The following is a 19,440-nucleotide window of genomic DNA, read 5'->3' on the forward strand; positions in this document are numbered from 1 at the left end:
AGATAGCACTATGTTGGCCAGTGCCTTATCCGATAACACAGTCTCGGCAGGAGATAAGTCAGCAGGGGGGTTACTCACGAACAGCCATTGCCCTTCACGCTTGAGGTAGTGTTGCATTCTCAGGCTCCACACCGCGTAGTTGGCTGAGGTGAGCTTAAGAACATAAGAACATAAGAGAAGCCATGTTGGATCAGGCCAACGGCCCATCAAGTCCAACACTCTGTGTCACACAGTGGCAAAAAATGTTATATACACACATACACTGTGGCTAATAGCCACTGATGGACCTGTGCTCCATACACTGTGGCTAATAGCCACTGATGGACCTGTGCTCCATATTTTTATCTAAACCCCTCTTGAAGGTGGCTATACTTGTGGCCGCCACCACCTCCTGTGGCAGTGAATTCCACATGTTAATCACCCTTTGGGTGAAGAAGTACTTCCTTTTATCCGTCTTAACCTGTCTGCTCAGCAATTTCATCGAATGCCCACGAGTTCTTGTATTGTGAGAAAGGGAGAAAAGTACTTCTTTCTCTACTTTCTCCATTCCATGCATTATCTTGTAAACCTCTATCATGTCACCCCGCAGCTTCTCAACGGCTACTCCAAGCTGTTGCTGAGCCATCGTGCCGACTCCTCCTCACGGCTGGCTGCCGACGTCCCTCTGGCTCTCAAACAGAGAACGGTGGTGCTTCTGTGTCCTTCACCGGCGTTCCTCGCCTCCGGCTCTTTCCAACCTCACAGTCAGCTCAACTCTCAACTCTCTCCTCCGCGCAGCGGAACCGCCCTGGGCCCATAACCCTGTCGGAGCGGGAGTAGCAGAGTGAGGGAGATGACTTGCCCGACACAGGGCTTCAGGAAAGAAAATCAGGCAGACACGTGCAACTAGTGCCAAAAGGTGTATTAACATATATACACAACAAGTGCTCTCTTGTGCAGTCTATACAATATCACCTCCACGGACAAAGTGCTTCGCCTAACCACCATCTCACAGGGAGAGACCTGTGTGATGCACACACAGATCATATATAGTCCAAGCAGCCAATCCTGGCCATGCTGACTCAGCAGATTGCATCACTTGGCTTCTGCCGGCTCAAGCCGGTCTGCTGATCAGGTCACTGTGACCTAGCCTGGCAGCTAGATCACCAGCTGTCATACTGTAGCTGTCAGACTGGGTTTATGTAGATTCTTGCTCCAACAGATCCGGGCCCTACGGATTTGCTTCCGTTCCGTAGGGTCTGCAAGACAGAGCTGTTTAGCCAGGCCTTTGGTTGAGGCAAACGGACGTCCTCTCATTCTACTGTCTGTACCATCTACTGCCCTCCCCCACAATGGGCTGAAAAGCTACAATGAGCTGAAAAATTATGCTTTCACCTGAAATATGTGCCTGCCTGCCTGTGTATATTTCCGAGTTATGTTTTATTCATATATTATTAACTTATTGTTGTATTTTAACTGCTTTACCATGACTGTGATCCACCCTGAGCACGTATGGGAAAGGGCGGAATATAAATCAACCAAATAAACAAACAAACTGTGGAGTCTTGTGAGCAAAAATTCTATTTTGTGAGCTACTGGCATTAAAGTTGTGAGCTACTGCATACATTAGTTTGCTCTGGGGTCATATTTCCTGAGCTAAAACAAAAATGTGTGAGCCAGAGGCTAAAAAACTGTGAGCTAGCTCACGCTAACTCAGCTTAGAGGCTCCAAAGCCTCCATTTTCTCCAGGGGAACTGATCTCTGTAGTCTGGAGATGAACTGTAATTCTGGGAGATCCCCAGGTCCCACCTGGAGGCTGGCATCCTTTCTCTGTTTGTCAGACACAGCAGAATTGAAGTGGAGATCTTTTATTCTAGCCAGAAGGTGGGAGGGATGATGCAAGGAATGGTTGTGAACGATGCAAAGGTACCACGCAGCTTGATTAGAGCAGAGGGGAGATTAGCACCTGTAGTGAGATAAAAGTCCTATGTCCCTATTCGGCCCTGGACTGGGGTGAGGGAAGTCCATTGTTCTCAACTTATGAATTAATTCCAGTTCAGCAATCTCACGCTGTAATTTCCCTTTGATTTTATGCCACCCTCTCCATAATGTATTTATAGTTCACACTTGACAACAGCTGCCTGGAAAACCTTCTCCCTTGTATAAATGAATGCGTGCAAAGGGCAAGCTTAGAAGTCTACAAGGCCCCTGCCTATCAGGGGTTCAGGTGGGAGAAAGGGCAGGTTGTGGGGACAGCATGAGGTCGGAGCCCTGAGCCTGATCTCATTCAATCTCGGAAGCTGAGCAGAGTCGGTCACAGGGTCCCCTTACACCAACTGTGACTCTAGGTTTGATTCATGGGATGATCTGCTAGGCAGAATAGTGGATAGTCCGATCGTGGTTTAAGATGACCAGAAACAACACTCAGCTGGATGGATCCTACTCACATTTTAAAAAATCAGTAGAAAAACCATGTCCAACGAGGAGCCCCTGAGGCAGGGCTGTTAGTCTATACCAGGGGTGTCAAACGTGCGGCCCGGGGGCCGAATAAGGCCCCTGGAGGGCTCCTCTCAGACCCCCAAGCAACTAGATGTTATCTGCTTCCTTCTTCCTCTCTTTTGCTTCCTTCTGCATCACAGCTTGCTTTGCCAGGCTTGCTCAATCACACAGGAGCTACAGCGCAAAACCTCTATTTTCTCCATTGGCTGAGGCTCTTGTCTTGGGGATGAGAGGGGGAGGGGATGGCTTGCTCTGCCAGGATCTCTCAATCGCCCAGCAGAGCTACTGAGCCAAGCCCCTTCTCCCTCTACTGGCTGAGGCTCCTCCCTCTCCTGGTCCCTTAGGGAAGGAAGGAAAAAGCCAGAGCTTCCTTTGCCCAGTTCCCTGGATCACACAGGAGAGATACAAAGAAAGCACCTTTAAGACCAAAGAGTGCTAAATGTTTTAAGCATGTTTTATTTTAAGCTTTTAAAAAATCTTTGTGTTTTCCTGTGTCCTTTATAAAGTTTATTTCTCTGCTACCTGGCAATATATTTTATGACATATATGGCCTGGCCCGACAAGATCTCATTTATGTCAGATTCATCTCTCATAACAAATTAGATCGACACCCCTGGTCTATACTATTGTATGTAGCTTACTCAAACTGAGAACCTAATGAGAAATTTTTGCATCACTTAATGTGTCGTGTTAACACTTATGCTTTGATTTGGTTCTCTTTTTAGACTTCGTGTTGATTCTACAACCCTAATCCCTATTGTGTTATTCACTGAACATCCCATCTTGTCAAATGCATTGACTCAGTCTGTGTTGTAATCCTCCTCAAGTCCAAATGCAAAAGGTGGACTACAAGTAACAAATAGATCTGAAGACGTGATCCACATCAGTGATACTCAGTGGCTCGGGAACCACGTGTGGCTCCTTGACACGCTATTTGTGGCTCACCCGAGCATGGCTCCCCTTGCCCCTCGTCCACGTTCCAGGCATGTGGGTAAATTCTTAAGAAAGTAGAATCTTTTCGGCATTACTCTGGGCCCAAGAGAGAACTCTTTAAAATGCAACACAATTTGTCTGATGATTATATCAAGGCTGTGCACAAGCTGGGGTTCTCTAAATGCAGCCAAATGAGGTGGTGGACGGGAACATGCCACTGCTGAATACTGACCCAGAAAACAAAACTCCCGATAATGGCAGATGGAGGAGTCAATCATAGAGTGGGAAAAGACCTCAAGGGTCATCTAGTCCGATCTCCTGCACAATGCAGGAAATTCACAAATACCTCCACAAACACACCCCAGCGACACCTGCTCCACGCCCAGAAGACGGTCAAAAAAACCCCCAACCCGCCAGGATCCCTGGCAAAACTAGCCTGGAGAAAATTTGCTGCCTGACATCAAAGTCTCTGGGCATGTGAGAAAGGACCACGAGAAGTAAGCAATGATGCAACCCTTCGTGCCGGCCTCCTTCTCACAATCTGCCTGATTCACAGAATCAGCATTGCTGTCAGATGGCCATTTAGCCTCTGTTTGAAAAACTCCAAAGAAGGAGAGCCCACCACCTCCCGAGGAATCCTGTTTCACTGAGGAACCGCTGTCAGGAAGTTCTTCCTGACGCACATTCACTGTCGCCTGACATTGTCTCATACGCAGCATTCACTGTGGCACATTGTCGCCCTGGGGAAGAAGATTGGTCTCAGCCTGACTTCAGGCATGTGAAGCCTGCTGAAGTCTCGATTAGAGCTGGACGGCGAGGTCACGTAGGCGAAAAAGGAATGTGCTGTGTTGGGAGAGATAACAGAGCGCTGCACATATTAGAAAGAACTGGTTTTAAGCAGCCCGTAAGTCAGCCACTGAGAAAGTTAGCAGCAAGTCTTGTCAGGAATAGGAAAGGTTACTTTTACGTTTGAGTTGCCCATGGTTCATCTGCACTAAGTATGACATGGGCTTCCAGACTGTAACTTTTTTGGAATTCTGCTGTTGTCATCTCCTGTGATGATACAATAAAGCAGGGATGGCCAGTGGTAGCTCTCCAGAGGTTTTTTTTTGCCTACAATTCCCATCAGCCCCAGCCCCGGCCCTTGGCCATGCTGGCTGGGGCTGATGGGAGTTGTAGGCAAAAAACATCTGGAGAGCTACCGTTGGCCACCCCTGCAATAAAAAATTCAACAGTTATGGAAATTATTTTAGTGTCCTCTTTGGATAACCTCCACCCCCAAAAACTAGTGTTCGGGCGAAGAACCTTATGTTGTTTTCTGTTCCCTGAGAAAGCTGAACTGGAAGCAACAGGTTGAAATGAAATCAAAAGAGTTTTCAGTTAAACATTAGGAAGAACTTCCTGACAGTAAGAATGGTTCCTCAGTGGAACAGGCTTTCTTGGGAAGTGGTGGGAAGTGGAGAGCCAGTTTGGTGTAGTGGTTAAGTGCACGGACTCTTATCTGGGAGAACCGGGTTTGATTCCCCACTCCTCCACTTGCAGCTGCTGGAATAGCCTTGGGTTAGCCATAGCTCTAGCAGAGTTGTCCTTGAAAGCTGCTGTGAGAGCCCTCTCAGCTCCACCCACCTCACAGGGTGTCTGTTGTGGGGGAAGGCGATAAAGGAGATTGTAAGCCACTCTAAGACTCTGATTTAGAGAGAAGGGCGGGGGATAAATCTGTGGTCTTCTTCCTTTTTTTGGAGGTTTTTAAGCAGAGGCCAGATGGCCATCTGACAGCAACACTTACTCTATGAATTTTGGCAGATCGTGAGAGGGAAGGCAAGAAGGGATGAGCCAGCAGCCAGCTCTTGTGGCCCTTTCTTATATGCCCAGGGTAATGCCGATCACTCCTTTGGGAGTCAGGAAGGGATTTTCCTACAGGTCAGGGATATTGGAGGTATTTTGCCTTTCTCTGGGCATACAGCAGGGGTTACCAGGGTTACTGTGCAGGGGGTTGGACTAGATGACCCTTGAAGATCCTTCTAGCTCTATGTTTCTATGTTTGTTTAGAAGCACAGTGCTGCACGCTCACAAGGCCACAAGAGGCCTTGTGTGTCTGCTTCTCACCTAAGGTCTCCAAGATTTCCAGGATTGTACTACAGCTGCCAGAGCCAAAAGACCCCAGCCCTGACACATGTTGAAGAAGGATATGGGGGGGGGGGCTGCTAATCATACATACTGTCTGCCTAGCGAGCCAAGCCAAAACTCATCACCCCAATTTGTGAAAAGGCAACACTCGTTTTCCCAAGACTAGCCTGGATCATCACACCCATTAAGGTTAAAAAGAATACCACAGCAGTATAGGGAATTTTTTTAGAAGTACCTTTTGATGAGCATCTATTCCAAGAACGGCTAAAAGGTTTTCCTGGCAATGAGATTCATTCCATGGACATCTCAAACCAGAAAGGTTCCTGGCACGAGTAAGAAGTTTCCACAAGTCCCCAGAATCTGTGCTTTAAAGGAAATGCAAGAAATGTTAATCTGAGATTGCAAAAATGCAAGCACTTATAAGGATGCAAAAAAGGGTCAATCGTCCTTGCTTCCTAATGGATCTTGGGAACTGTAGTTCTGTGAGGGAAGATAAGGTTTCTCTATGAAGAATTCTTGTCCGCCTCACTACAAGCTCCAGGATTCCCTGAAGGTGAGCCATGACAACACTCATTTATTTATTTTGGACAGATCTTGGAAAGGCACAGAATACATGTTGAAGAAGGATATGGGGGGGGGCTGCTAATCATACATACATACATTCTGTGCCTTTCCAAGATCTGTCCAAAAGACGCATATATAGCTACAGTCTTGAGTTCTGCTGTGCTCATCCAACAGATAACTATATACCAGTCTGAAAGACCTTACATGCCCACCCACAGATTTGAATTAATTTTGTTAAAACTGATCTGCAGGGAACTTCCTGGACACAGGTACTTCTTCCCCCAGTTTCCACCTATGAGTTGGGATCTTTTCCCTCCAAGCATTTATTTCCTAGCTAGTTTATGGCAGGTTTATCTGAATGTACAGCCTGCTCAAAGGCTCAGTTTGGACCACAGACTTCTTTGGACTGGTTCACTCATACATTATTTGTCACCTGATAGCTACAGCATTGAGTGGAAATCTACACGTCACAGATTAAACAGAACTTTTGCATCAACTCCAGACTTTGGGTTTTGGTGATCAAATCCTCATGCATCCATCTGCAGGCCAGCAAGCATTCTATCACACCAAGTGATAAGAACATAAGAGAAGCCATGTTGGATCAGGCCAACGGCCCATCCAGTCCAACATTCTGTGTCACACAGTGGCCAAAAAAACCAAGTGCCATCAGGAGGTCCACCAGTGGGGCTAGAAACCCTCCCACTGTGCCCCCCCCCCAAGCACCAAGAATACAGAGCATCACTGCCCAGACAGAGAGTTCCAACAATACGCTGTGGCTAATATTCACTGGTGGACCTCTGCAGTGACCCTCAATACCTACTTCATGGGCATACAAGCTTCCAAAGAAACCTCCTTGCTCTTTCCATTTCACAGATGGGGGACTGAAACAGAGCATAAGTGGCTTTCTGAAGGAGAGTCCATCCGTTGGCTTGAATCTGAACCCAGATTTCTCAGCTAGATGTTCCCAATGCTCAATCCACCTATCACAGACGATCTATTTGTCCAGTCAAAACCACAGAATTGTACGAGTTGGAAGGAGCCACAGAGGCCATCCAGTCCAGCCCCTTGCTCAATGCAGGATCAACCTAGAGCACCCCTGACAAGTGTTTGTCCTACCGCTGCTTAAAGACTGCCAGTGAGGGGGAGCTCACCATCTCCCAAAGTAGCAGATTCCACTGTTGAACAACTCTTGGAGTAAAAAAGCTTTTTTTAATGTTCAGCCTTTGCTTCCTCAATTTAAACTCAATACTGCGAGTCCTCTCCTTTGCTGCCAACAGGAACAGCCCCCTCCCCTTCTCGAAGAGGCAGCCCTTCAAATACTTCAAGAGAGCCATCATGTCCCCCCTGAACTTCCTCTTCTCCAGGCTGAACATGCTCAAGTTCTTCAACCTTTTCTCCTGCGGCTTGGTCTGCAGGCTCCTGACCGTCCTTGTTGCAGGATGCAGAAGTATGAATTATGACAGAAGCATCCCAGCAGCTACTGCATGAAAAGCATAACTAAATTGTACTACCGCAGTTAAAACTCCTTCAAAGCGCATGCAGAAGCACGTTAATGCAACAGGCTAACTTGGTTTTTAAAAAATCTGCTAGTGGTGACTGCAGAAGAACAGCTCTGCCCCCCCTCCTCCGAGGCACAGGAAATTCAGCAAAGACAGTTTCTCCTTCGCAAAGAAGGGAGGGCGAAAGGAGTAAAAGGAGGGCGAAAGGAGTAACTTTAGGGCAAACTGGAAGGACTTTGTCCTCTTTTATAATCATTGCCAGGATCTGAATGAGGCTGATGCTTTAGACTCAAGAGATAAAAGTTAGCAGCCCAAAAAGAACTGCTTGTGGGTGTGGCAAACCCACAAACATGACAACCCTCCCCGCCCAGATCTCCTTCTCCAGAATCGTATGACCTCTCAGTAGCCCTGGAAGCCCAATGCTCCTTTCCCAACCCTGCTTCCTTTCTCCCCACCCACATTTTAACAAGTCTAGCTGCTGCCAATATTCCACGTCTCCTAGAGCAAGGGTCCCCAACCCCCGGGCCGTGGCCTGGTACCGGTCCGTGGCCTGTTAGCAACCGGGATGTGAGTTGCATAATTATTTCATCATATATTACAATCTAGAAATAATAAGAAGACGACGACACTGGATTTATGTCCTGCCCTCCACTCCAAATTTTAGAGCAGCTCGCAATCTCCTTTATCTTCTTTCCCCACAACAGACACCCTGTGAGGTAGGTGGGGCTGAGAGAGCTCTCTCAGAAGCTGCCCTTTCAAGGACAACTCTGCGAGAGCTATGGCCAACCCGAGGCCGTTCCAGCAGCTGCAAGTGGAGAAGTGGGGAATCAAACCCCGTTCTCCTAGATAAGAGTCTGCGCACTTAACCACCACACCAAAATAAAGTGCACAATTGTATCATCCGGAAACCATCGTGCCCCCCTCTCCCCACCCCCGCCCCAGTCCATGGAAAAATTGCATTCCACAAAACCGGTCCCTGGTGCAAAAAAAAGGTGGGGACCACTGTCCTAGAGGAACATGCTTAGTCTTCATCAGTCAAGGGTGTGTGTGTGTTTGTGCGCACGTGTGTTTTAAGTTTATAGAACCCATGGAAGATGCAGAAACCCCTCAACCTCACGTGCAGGCTGCCCAGCCTGACAGGCACTTCACCACAGAGCTCAAGGCTGGAAGGAAGAAACCAGGGGATTTGTGTGAAAGCTCCGGGGAAGTAAGTCGAGATGTCCACCCCCCTCCCCCGCACTCCATAACTAACGGAAGGTGGGGAAGGCCCTCGTCTTGAATTAACACTTTCAACAGCCACTGTTACTGAAGGGAAAGGGAGCCGGGAAGATACAGCTGCTTACCAGCGCCCCCCCCCCACCCAAACCCCCAACCGCTCTGTGGGGAAATATCCCTTTTAAAGACTTCAGCGCTCGATGTTGAGCTTGGCAGTAGAAGCCAACCTCCCAAAACTCTGGTGGTAAACTTTGTAGACTCAAAATAACTTGACCCTATACAGCTGTTTACGACTGATGTGGCAATGGTGGTCGGCTGCCTGCAAATCATTTCCTCTCCCCCTTCCCCTCCCCCCGCTCCCCAGGGCTTACAGCAAATTTCCCTATCTGACTGCAAAGCCGAAGTGGTGAAGAAACCCTCCTCCCAAACACTGCAGCACTACAGAACGATTGGTTTCTTCCCCTCAACAAGCACTATGAGCAAGCCACCCCACTTGCTCTTGCTGAGAGCCAGTTTCCTGTAGTGGTTAAGTGTGCGGACTCTTATCTGGGAGAACCGGGTTTGATTCCCCACTCCTCCACTTGCACCTGCTAGCATGACCTTGGGTCAGTCACAGCTCTGGCAGAGGTTGTCCTTGAAAGGGCAGCTGCTGTGAGAGCCCTCTCAGCCCCACCCACCTCACAGGGGGAGGAAGGTAAAGAAGACTGTGAGCCACTCTGAGATTCAGAGTGGAGGGCGGGGTGTAAATCCAGTATCTTCTTTTTCTACTACTTTCCCCCGTACTGCTAGGTTAGGGGCCCCTAACATGGTACGCATGGGTGCCATGATGCCCGCTAGAGCCAGTTTGGTGTAGTGGTGAAGTGTATGGACTCTTATCTGGGAGAAGAAGACGACGACAATTCCACCCTCCACCCTGAATCTCAAAGCAGCTCACAATCTCCTTTATCTTCTTCCCCCACAACAGACACCCTGTGAGGTAGGTGGGGCTGAGAGGGCTCTCACAGCAGCTACCCTTTCAAGGACAACCTCTGCCAGTTATGGTTGACCCAAGGCCATTCCAGCAGCTGTAAGTGGAGGAGTGGGGAATCAAACCCTGTTCTCCAGATAAGAGTCTGCGGATTTGGTTCCCCACTCCTCCACTTGCAGCTGCTGGAATAGCCTTGGGTCAGCCATAGCTCTCACAGAGTTGTCCTCGAAAGGGCAGCTGCTGTGAGAGTCCACTCAGCCCCACCCAGCTTCTGTGAGAGCCCTCTCAGCCCCACCTATCTCACAGGGTGTCTGTTGTGGGGGAGGAAGGCAAAGGAGATTGTGAGCCGCTCTGAGATGCTGATTCAGAGAGAAGGGCGGGATATAAATCTACAGTCTTCTTCTTCTTCCTCTCGGTATGCAGAAATGTCTCTTTTCCCCCCTTGTTCTGTACTAGCAATCAGCATGGGCCACCAGCATCATAACCCAAAGGAACAAGCATGGATCAATTTGTATACTAAGTAAAGGGCGCAATGAGGTTTTGATAAAATCAAAATAGTGAATAAAACAAACTGCTGCTGACAAGTCACTAGCAATTAATAGGGAGACTCCCAGGGGACAAGTAAAACACCTTCTCAGTTGGGAGAAGCAACTTTGCCGGAATGTCAACTGTTAATATGGACTGAAATCAAACCCAAAGAGTTTTTGACTGAAAATTAGGAAGAACTTTCTGACAGTTAGGGTGGTTCCTTAGTGGAACAGGCTTCCTTGGGAGGTGGTGGGCTCTCCTTCTATGGAGGTTTTTAAGCAGAGGCTTGATGGCCATCCGGCAACAATGTAGATTGTGAGAAGGAGGTGGGAACAGGGTAAGCTTGGTCCAGGGATCCAGGAGGTTTTTTGCCTTCCTCTGGACATAGAGCAGAGGTCACTGGGGGAGTGGGAGAGAGACAGTTATGAATTCCCTGCGTTGTGCAGTGAGTTGGGTCAGATGACCCTGCAGATCCCTTCCAGCCTATGTTTCAAACACAGAAGAAGATAAAAGACATTGGATTTATATCCTGCCCTCCACTCCAAATCTCAGAGTCTCAGAGTGGCTCACAATCTCCTTTATCTTCCTCCCTCACAACAGACACCCTGTGAGGTGGGTGGGGCTGGAGAGGGCTCTCCCAGCAGCTGCTCTTTCAAAGACAACCTCTGCTGGAGCTGAGACTGACCCAAGGCCATTCCAGCAGCTGCAAGTGGAGGAGTGGGGAATCAAACCCGGTTCTCCCAGGTAAGAGTCTGGACACTTAACCACTACACCAAACTGGCTCTCAGAGCAGAATTAGCATTATCTACAACTCAAAAAACAGACAGGAACCGGTCATTCAGTCAACTAGTATCTTTACCAATCAAATAAGTCCCCTCCATTCCATAGTCCTAAACGGATGGGACTGTATCTTGCACCACCCACTAGAAAAACTTCTTCCAGAAATAAACATGGCTGTGCGGCACAAATACTCATCAACATAACTATTATTTTAAAGAACTTCAATTTGCATGCTGCAAACAGGTTAGGAACACCCTGACAGGCAGGTAGTCATTATCTAATATTTCAAATAGTTACCAAGGTTCAATTTTTGTACGTTCAGGAACGCCCACGTCTTCTGTGTTTGTATCAAGCATCTGATTCAAGCCGCTTATGTTCTCCAAGAACTGTGGTACAGGAACTTCTGGAAAGCTCCGTTTAATGACATCTTCAGAGCTCAGGCTAGCCTAGGAAAAAAGGAAAACAATTCTAATACATTGAAGCTGATTCGGATGTTTTATAGAGTTCCCGCCAAAAAAGGAGAAAAGTAGGTCGTTCACCTTGCCCATCCTCTCCCTGCATAAGGCAGGTGGAGCTGAGAGAGTTCTAAGAGAACTGTGACTGGCCCAAGGTTACCCAGCAGGCTTTCATGTGGAATCAAACCCAGTTGTCGAGACGAAAGTCCACCACACTTAACCACTGCACCGCACTGGTTCTTTGCGCCCTTGCAGAGACAGAGAGATTCCGAGTACATACAATTCAACAGAAGATATTCTATTAGTGTTTTCTACCTGTCCATTCAAGAAGAACTTGACCCCCTGCCCCCCCATCTTTCATCATTCCTCCTCGCTTTCAACATTGTGGCTTGTCGAAACCACTGAGACATCTGAACCAAGTCTAACAGTGCCACTGGCCGTACTCTCTTGTACATTCTCAGGCAGACTGCTGATTCTACAGAAAAGGTCAGAAGGCTACAGCCCTACTAATTATCCTCTCTGAATACAACAGCCTCCTAGGTTTCCTAGAACCTCCTGGAGGTCAAACACAGAGGCCCCTATTGTGGCAGCTGCAGAACGAAACAAAGAGCACGTCTTTGCATTCCACCAGCAGCCTGTCAGCTAGGGCTGAGCTGAAAACGACTTGGCTTGTGCATTCTTCACAAGTGTCAGAAGACACCTCCCTTTTTCAACCACTTCCAGCCCTGGATGTGTACCCTTGCGGTTTGAGGTGCTCTTTTCCTTCTTTTTTGCCCTTACAGTCCTCAAGCTCTTTTGCCTGTACTGCCGTTTAATCGTTTTGGTTGTAGCAACCCCCACAGTTTTGCCAATGAACTCCTAGCATTAGATATGATGTGATGCAAGCTTGTAAACAAGGCTGCACAGGTTGCCACACTAAATGGAGGGAGGGAGGGAGGGAGGGAGGGAGGGAGGGAGGAAGGAAGGAAGGAAGGAAGGAAGGAAGGAAGGAAGGAAGGAAGGAAGGAAGGAAGGAAGGAAGGAAGGAAGGAAGGAAGGAAGGAAGGAAGGAAGGAAGGAAGACAAAATTGTAATTTAAGTAGGCTTTCCAGAAATTTGCTTGGCTGTAACAGATGTTCAAGTATCAAAGTTAGTGAATTTTTGCATAGTTGGAAAACACAAAACAACGAAAGGAATCTGCTCTTTACCCACATAAGTAGCTCCACTGGAATTAATGCAATATTTCACCTGCTCAAGGGTTACATAACCAGGCAATTAAGTCTAAAATAGGCTTAAGCCGCTGCTACTTCCCCATCTAAATCCTTTTTAAAAAACTATTTCTACCGTAATTCGTACATTTCTAGTCATCTTGAACATAGTTCAATTTATCATATGCTTAGTACGGATGAGACACAATTAACTGTACAAGCCTGTTGCCCAGATTAAGAAATGCAAAATTGACAAAAAATGGAATAAAAATGTTAGGCCCCATGGCGCAGAGTGGTAAAGCTGCAGTACTGCAGTCCAAGCTCTCTGCTCACGACCTGAGTTCGATCCTGGCGGAAGCTGGGTTCACGTAGCTGGCTCAAGGTTGACTCAGTCTTCCATCCTTCCAAGGTAAAATGAGGACCAAGCTTGTTGGGGGGAAAATGTAGTGACTGGGGAAGGCAATGGCAAACCACCCCGTAAAAAAGTCTGCCGTGAAAACGTTGTGATGTGACGTCACCCCAGAGTTGGAACTTACTGCTGCTTGCACAGGGGACTACCTTTACCTTTTTAAATGTAATAATAATAACACTCTCGTGGGGAGACAGGAGTAGTAGAGGGAAGGGAATTTATCTGAATACACAAGCTTAAGTCTATTCTAATTTTACAGAGAACAAATTTCTCTGCTTTTACCCTGGTTAGACACGCTCCTTTATGAAACTATTTTTACATGCAACCAGGCAGAGGGAGGGAACAGGCATTGCTATTCTAGGCTGCATCTAATGAAGCAAAGTGTTGTCCTGGCTCCACATTGCCAAACACCTTGTGGTGATATCCCAGAAAGCAATACTTCCGCAACAAGGTTTTCCACCAGGAGAAAAGAGAAGAGGATAATACTGGATTTATACCCTGCCCTATACTCTGAATTTCAGAGTCTCAGAGCGGTCACAATCTCCTTTACCTTCCCCCTCTCCCCATAACAGACATCCTGTGAGGTAGGTGGGGCTGAGAAGACTCTCACAGCAGCTGTCTTTTCAAGGACAACTCTTGTGAGAGCTATGTCTGACCCAAGGCCATTCCAGCAGCTGCAAGTGGAGGAGCGGGGAATCAAACCCGGTTCTCCCAGATAAGAGTCCGCGCACTTAACCACTACACCAAACTGGCTCTGAGAGTGGGACTGAGCAGAGAGGGTGACTCATCAAAACACATACCTTTATCAGAACGTTAGGGGAAACCTCTCTTCTGTTCTGTCCAGCTGTTTGGAAACAGATTTGCCCACATGAGGTAGTACAGTGATTATCATTGACATCTGTGCCTTTTGCAGAAGCTTGTTCTCCGTTTAAATTCTCCAAAGGCTCCAGGATGTGGCTCTGGTTCTCTAACTTGACCTCGCTGAAACCTTCAAAATCGCCCCAAGTGCTGCCAGCTTCTGCAGTGAAAGGATCAGGAAGGCTGTCCGGAGAGGGGTCGTAATTTCCCCCTTTGCCACCCTCACTGGGAAGGGTTCCTTGAGCCGTTTCCTGTTCAAAGAGGCCACCGAGCTTTCGGTTTTGGCTGAGGTGTCCGTCAGCCCCCTCGGTGGTTTCGGGGAGCGAGAGGGCACACGTCTCTGCTGACAAGCGCTTTAAAAACGCCCCCTTCGAGGCTCCTGCGCTGCTAGGTGTTTCCACCGAATTTGGTTCCTGCATTTTTCTGTTACAGATGAACCGCTCATGAAAACAGGCCCAAGGAGCCAGAAAACATGCCAGGCGGTGAAAGACAAAAAAGGTTAATGTTCCAAAAACATAACCGAGATCTTCATTCTGTCGTCAGCGCTCTGAAATAATGTTACTGCACAAAACAAGTGCACCCTTCAGCATCTCCCTAAGTCATCAATGCCGCACTTGTTCCTCGGTCTAAGTTTTCTTCCAGTTTGGATTTCTACAAGAGAAGGGTTATAAATAAGACCTCTCCGATAATACTGTGTGTGTAAAGCTTAGAGAAGATAAGCTATTAGGCAAGGGGGGAAAAATGTTCATAATCTGACAAACACATTCCAAAGAAATGTATTTAAAGGAACAGAAACATTTTTCAAAAGACAACTTTCTACATCTTTACTTACTGCATTCCAGGATCCGCGAGCTTTGCAACTAGTTTCACCTGCCAAATTCAGGAGGCTTTCACACTTGACCTTCTCAAATAGCAGCCCCTCCTGCCACCAAGAGCAAGCTCTTTTTTTTTTAAACCCGAGGAGGTTTCAAAAAACAATTTAATACAGAATAGGAGAGGGTCAGTCATTTTCCTAAAAAGAAAGATTTGCCATTCCACTCTGCATACATACAAGCCTAAATCTGGCTCCCATCTAAGAAGAGCCCGAAAGATGCGGCGGTTAGAGCATCCGATTAGTACTGGGGAGAGGGTCTGGGTTCAGATCTCAACTCAGACATGAAACTCACTGGATGATCTTGGGACAGACAATCTGACTGACTCTCAATCTGACTAACCTCTCTTACAAAGTCACTGCGAGGATAAAACCGAGGAGGTAGCGAGGACCATTTATGCTTCCTTGATATCCTTGCAGAAGGGGAGGGGAGCTTTTAAAAATGCTCTTCTTGAGTATATGGTATGAAGAGTCATAGTTGCACTACAAATCTGAAGCAGTTTAGGAGGAGTTCCACCCCCCTCCAGCTTCCTAGAACTGTAATTCAGTGACAGGCCGAGGATCACTTAAGTACCATTCTGAGCAGGCCTTCGAGAACAGGAAATACTACTTTACAGAGAGTGATTAAAATGTGGAATTTGCAGCCAGAGGATGTAGTAATGGCCACAGGAATAAACAGCTTTAAAGGGGGATTAGACAGATTCATGGAGGAGAAGTCTGTCAGTGGATACTAGCCGTGGGGGTTGAGGGGAACCTCCACATTTAGAGGCACTAAACCTCTGAATCCCAGAACCAGGAGGCAACATCAGGAAAGGCCTTGGCCTCTATGCCGTTTGTAGGCCATCCAGAGAAGCTGGTTGGCTGCTGTGTGAGACAGGATGCTGGACCAGATGGACTCTGAGTCTGATCCAGCAGGGCTCTTCTTATGTTCTTACGAAGGTCTCATCCTCTATGGCCTGTTGTTGGCCCTCCAGAGGAGCTGATCAGTCGCTGTGTGAGACAGGATGCTGGACTAGATGGATGATTGGTCTGATCCAGCAGAGCTCTTCTGCACACTGTTATAACTATTTTTTAGAAAAAGAAGATATTGGATTTATACCCCGCTCTTACTCTGAATCTCAGAGTTCACAATCTCCTTTATCTTCCTCCCCCACAACAGACACCCTGTTGAGGTGGGTGGGGCTGAGAGAGCTCTCAGGGAAGCTGCCCTTTCAAGGACAACCTCTGCCAGAGCTATGGCTGACCCAAGGCCATCCCAGCAGCTGCAAGTGGAGGAGTGGGGAATCAAACCCAGTTCTCCTAGATAAGAGTCCGTGCACCTAACCACTAGACCAAACTGGCTCTCTTTTTTAAAAAAACCGGGCAGGAGATAATGTGAAAGAACTCTGTCTGAGACCTTGGGCAGCCACTGCCAGTCTGAGTAGAAAATACTGATTTCAATGGACCAAGAGTCCATTCAGTATAAAGCAGCATCGTGTGAAAACGCTGGCATTATGTGAAATAATTCTATGACAGTTTAACTGGTACACTGATAAACTTGCAATGTAGCCAAAGCTTCCATGAGTAAAAAGGACTTTCCAATCCCCAATTTTTTATTCGACTACTTTAAGTAACAGCTTTTTCGTACTAAGCCTCTTAAAAGTACACAGAGGAGAATTAAGCCAGAATTGGCAATGGAAAGCAGTTCTTAAAAATGTTTATTTTCTCATTCTACGCTGAAGGGCGATGTTGTTACGAAAATAATGGCATCAGCCAGCATAATCTTATTCAATAATTTAAATAAACCAGGTCTAGAAGGCAAGCTTGAGACAGTCAATATATTCAAATAATCTCCGCATTACAGCAAGTTTTAGAGCTTGACAATGACAAATCTCACATTACAGAAAAAGCCATAAAGTATATTGCCAAAGCCTCGGTTTGCTTCAATTGAGGGTTTTGTTTTTTTTTTACAACTTTACTGCACAGAACACCACCCAGCCGCTCGCCCAGCACTCTTGGAACTTGTTTTATCGGGAGTGCAAGAAAGGATTTTCTTGCGATGATTTTGATTTAAAAATAGATCAGATCTCAAAAGCATTTGCGTGAATATATCTTTACACAATTGTACTATGCACCGTAATAGTCCATTCACACAGGAAGGCATCCCTGATACTTAAAAAATGGCAAAATAAAGCCTTGTCAAACGGAGAAGGCAATATTGTGCATCAAAGTATCCCCAAGGCAAGAGATGGACAGAGTTAGTTAGCCATTGCCTGCCTCCACATGGTGGCCCAGGACTTCCTCAGTCGTCTTCCACTCCTAACCTGGACTTCTCAGTGGCCTCGTGGCTGACCCTGCTTACTTTCCAAGATCTAACAAGGTGCTGGTTATTACCTTTAAAGCCCTATATGGCCGAGGACCTGCCTACCTTAGGGACCGTCTCTCCCCATATATTCCGCAGAGGGTATTCAGATCTGGATCACAAAACCTATTAGTAATCCCCGGGCCGAGGGAGGCGAGATTGAAGGCTACTAGAGAAAGAGCCTTCTCTATTGCGGCCCCCCACTGGTGGAACCAACTCCCAGACGATGTTAGAACCTCGCGGGGCCTTGCCCAGTTCCGCCAGGCCTGCAAAACAACATTATTTCGAATGGCCTTCAACCAAAGTACACAGATGCCCAACACCACTGAACATATGGCATGGAATTCAGCACCAAAAACTGTTGTTTTAAAACTGTATTGATAATTTTAAATTGTAAACTGTTTTAATTTTTAACTGATTATTACTGTGATTGTTCTTACTGTTTTATTGTTGATATTACAATGTTGTTAGCCGCCCTGAGCCTGCTTTGGCGGGAAGGGCGGGATATAAATATGAAAAATAAAATAAATAAATAACAACAAGATGGGGCTAGCTTGGCCATCCAGGTGAGAGCTACATATGCGTACTCAGAAGGCAATACCGCTGAGTTAACTGTGGCTTGCTCCCTAAAAAGGGCTTTTAGTATTGCGGCTGAATTTGCAAGAACAGTAACACTCCAAAGCTGGTAAATAGAAAACTAATTACAACAACCTGACAGGCAAGTCTCCTGCGGAAAGAAAGCAGACCCACATCTCACCAAATGAACACTCTAGGGCACGGGTGGCCAAACTTGCTCAGTGTAACAACTGCATAGAATAAACCTCAAATGTTTGTGAGCTGCAAGATGTGAACCATCAGATGTTTGAGAGCTGCAAGATATGAATGTCAGGTGTGGGAGGGAGGGGGAGGGAGGGAGGGAGGAAAGGAAGGAAGGAAGAAGGGATGGGAGGAAGGGAGGAAGGGAGGAAGGGAGGAAGGGAGGAAGGGAGGAAGGAAGGAAGGAAGGAAGGAAGGAAGGAAGGAAGGAAGGAAGGAAGGAAGGAAGGAAGGAAGGAAGGAAGGAAGGAAGGAAGGAAGGAAGGAAGGAAGGAAGGAAGGAAGGAAGGAAGATAGGGGAGGGAGGGAGGGGGAGAGGTAAAAAAAAGCAACTTGAACTTTAAATACATTTTCCAAGCCTCTAGCTGGCTTGGAGATGTGATTTAAAGAGAGAAATGCCTTTTCCATGCCAGCCAACGGGGCAAGGAGGGGGTGCTTTGAGAGCCACACAATATGTGTGAAAGAGCCACATGTGGCTCCTATGTCAGTTGGGCCACCCCTGCACTAGGGTGACTTTGCATGGCTTAAACGTTGGTATCCCAGAACATAAGACAACTGTAAGTCAGGCTGAGGAGGAGAAATGTTGATGTGCCTTATATCTTCTGCAGAAGTCAGCAGCACCCAACTTCAGAGCTGCCTTGTGTGAAAGATGGCTGCTTTGTGTAAAACTACCATAGAGAGCCCCCATTCTGGGCCAGTTGATAAGAAAGGTGCTGGAGTGACACGACCTGGCCCTTCTGGTAGACCTCCTAATGGCACCTGGGCCTTGGCTACTGTGTGACACAGAGTGTTGGACGGCAGGGGCCATTGGCCTGATCCAACACAGCTCCTCTTCTATTTTTACAGTTTTCAGTGGAAACTCCTCAGCCCCTGTGGTTTTTAATGCTGACTCTGACAGGATGTGTCACTTCCTGTTCACGTTTTCACAGGACAGACACCTACCGATAATCTGAGCACAGAAGTCTACGACGCGTAGGTGAATACTAACAAGGTGCACTGAAAGAACAGGAGGGAAGACAAGACCCACCCCACCACGCTTCAACTTTGCCTAGTGTTTTCCAGCAAAATGTGAGGGGGGGGGGACAAGAGAACTGTGCCTGAGGAATATTCCTCTGATTAACACACAGGAACAATTTTCTATTACGGAACCATCCTTTTTCTCAACAACTTAATGCTTATAAATTAACCAGATCCCACTCCTCCACTTGCAGCTGCTGGAATGGCCTTGAGTCAGCCATAGGTCTCGTAGGAGTTGTCCTTGAAAGGGCAGCTTCTGGGAGAGCTCTCTCAGCCCCACCCACCTCACAGGGTGTCTGTTGCGGGGGAAGGAGATAAAGGAGATTGTAAGCTGCTTTGAGACTCTGATTCAGAGAGAAGGGCAGGGTATAAATCTGTGGTCTTCTTCTTCTTAA

The 19,440-nt window shown here is 47.2% G+C and overlaps 1 protein-coding gene across 1 annotated transcript in view; it reads right to left on the reverse strand.

Annotated features, from left to right (window-relative positions):
- CLBA1 (clathrin binding box of aftiphilin containing 1) overlaps window positions 1–19,440 on the reverse strand; it is a 49,973-nt gene that overhangs the window by 23,008 nt on the left and 7,525 nt on the right. The window contains exons 2-4 of the mRNA XM_060262715.1: window positions 13,943–14,651; window positions 11,389–11,537; window positions 5,774–5,903 (exon numbers count right to left, since the gene is read on the reverse strand). Of these exons, the coding sequence (XP_060118698.1) occupies window positions 5,774–5,903; window positions 11,389–11,537; window positions 13,943–14,419 (756 nt within the window). The 5' untranslated portion in view covers window positions 14,420–14,651. The remainder of the gene's footprint in view (window positions 1–5,773; window positions 5,904–11,388; window positions 11,538–13,942; window positions 14,652–19,440) is intronic.

This window comes from Heteronotia binoei, chromosome 21 (assembly GCF_032191835.1).
Source record: "Heteronotia binoei isolate CCM8104 ecotype False Entrance Well chromosome 21, APGP_CSIRO_Hbin_v1, whole genome shotgun sequence".
Lineage (NCBI taxonomy): Eukaryota > Metazoa > Chordata > Lepidosauria > Squamata > Gekkonidae > Heteronotia > Heteronotia binoei.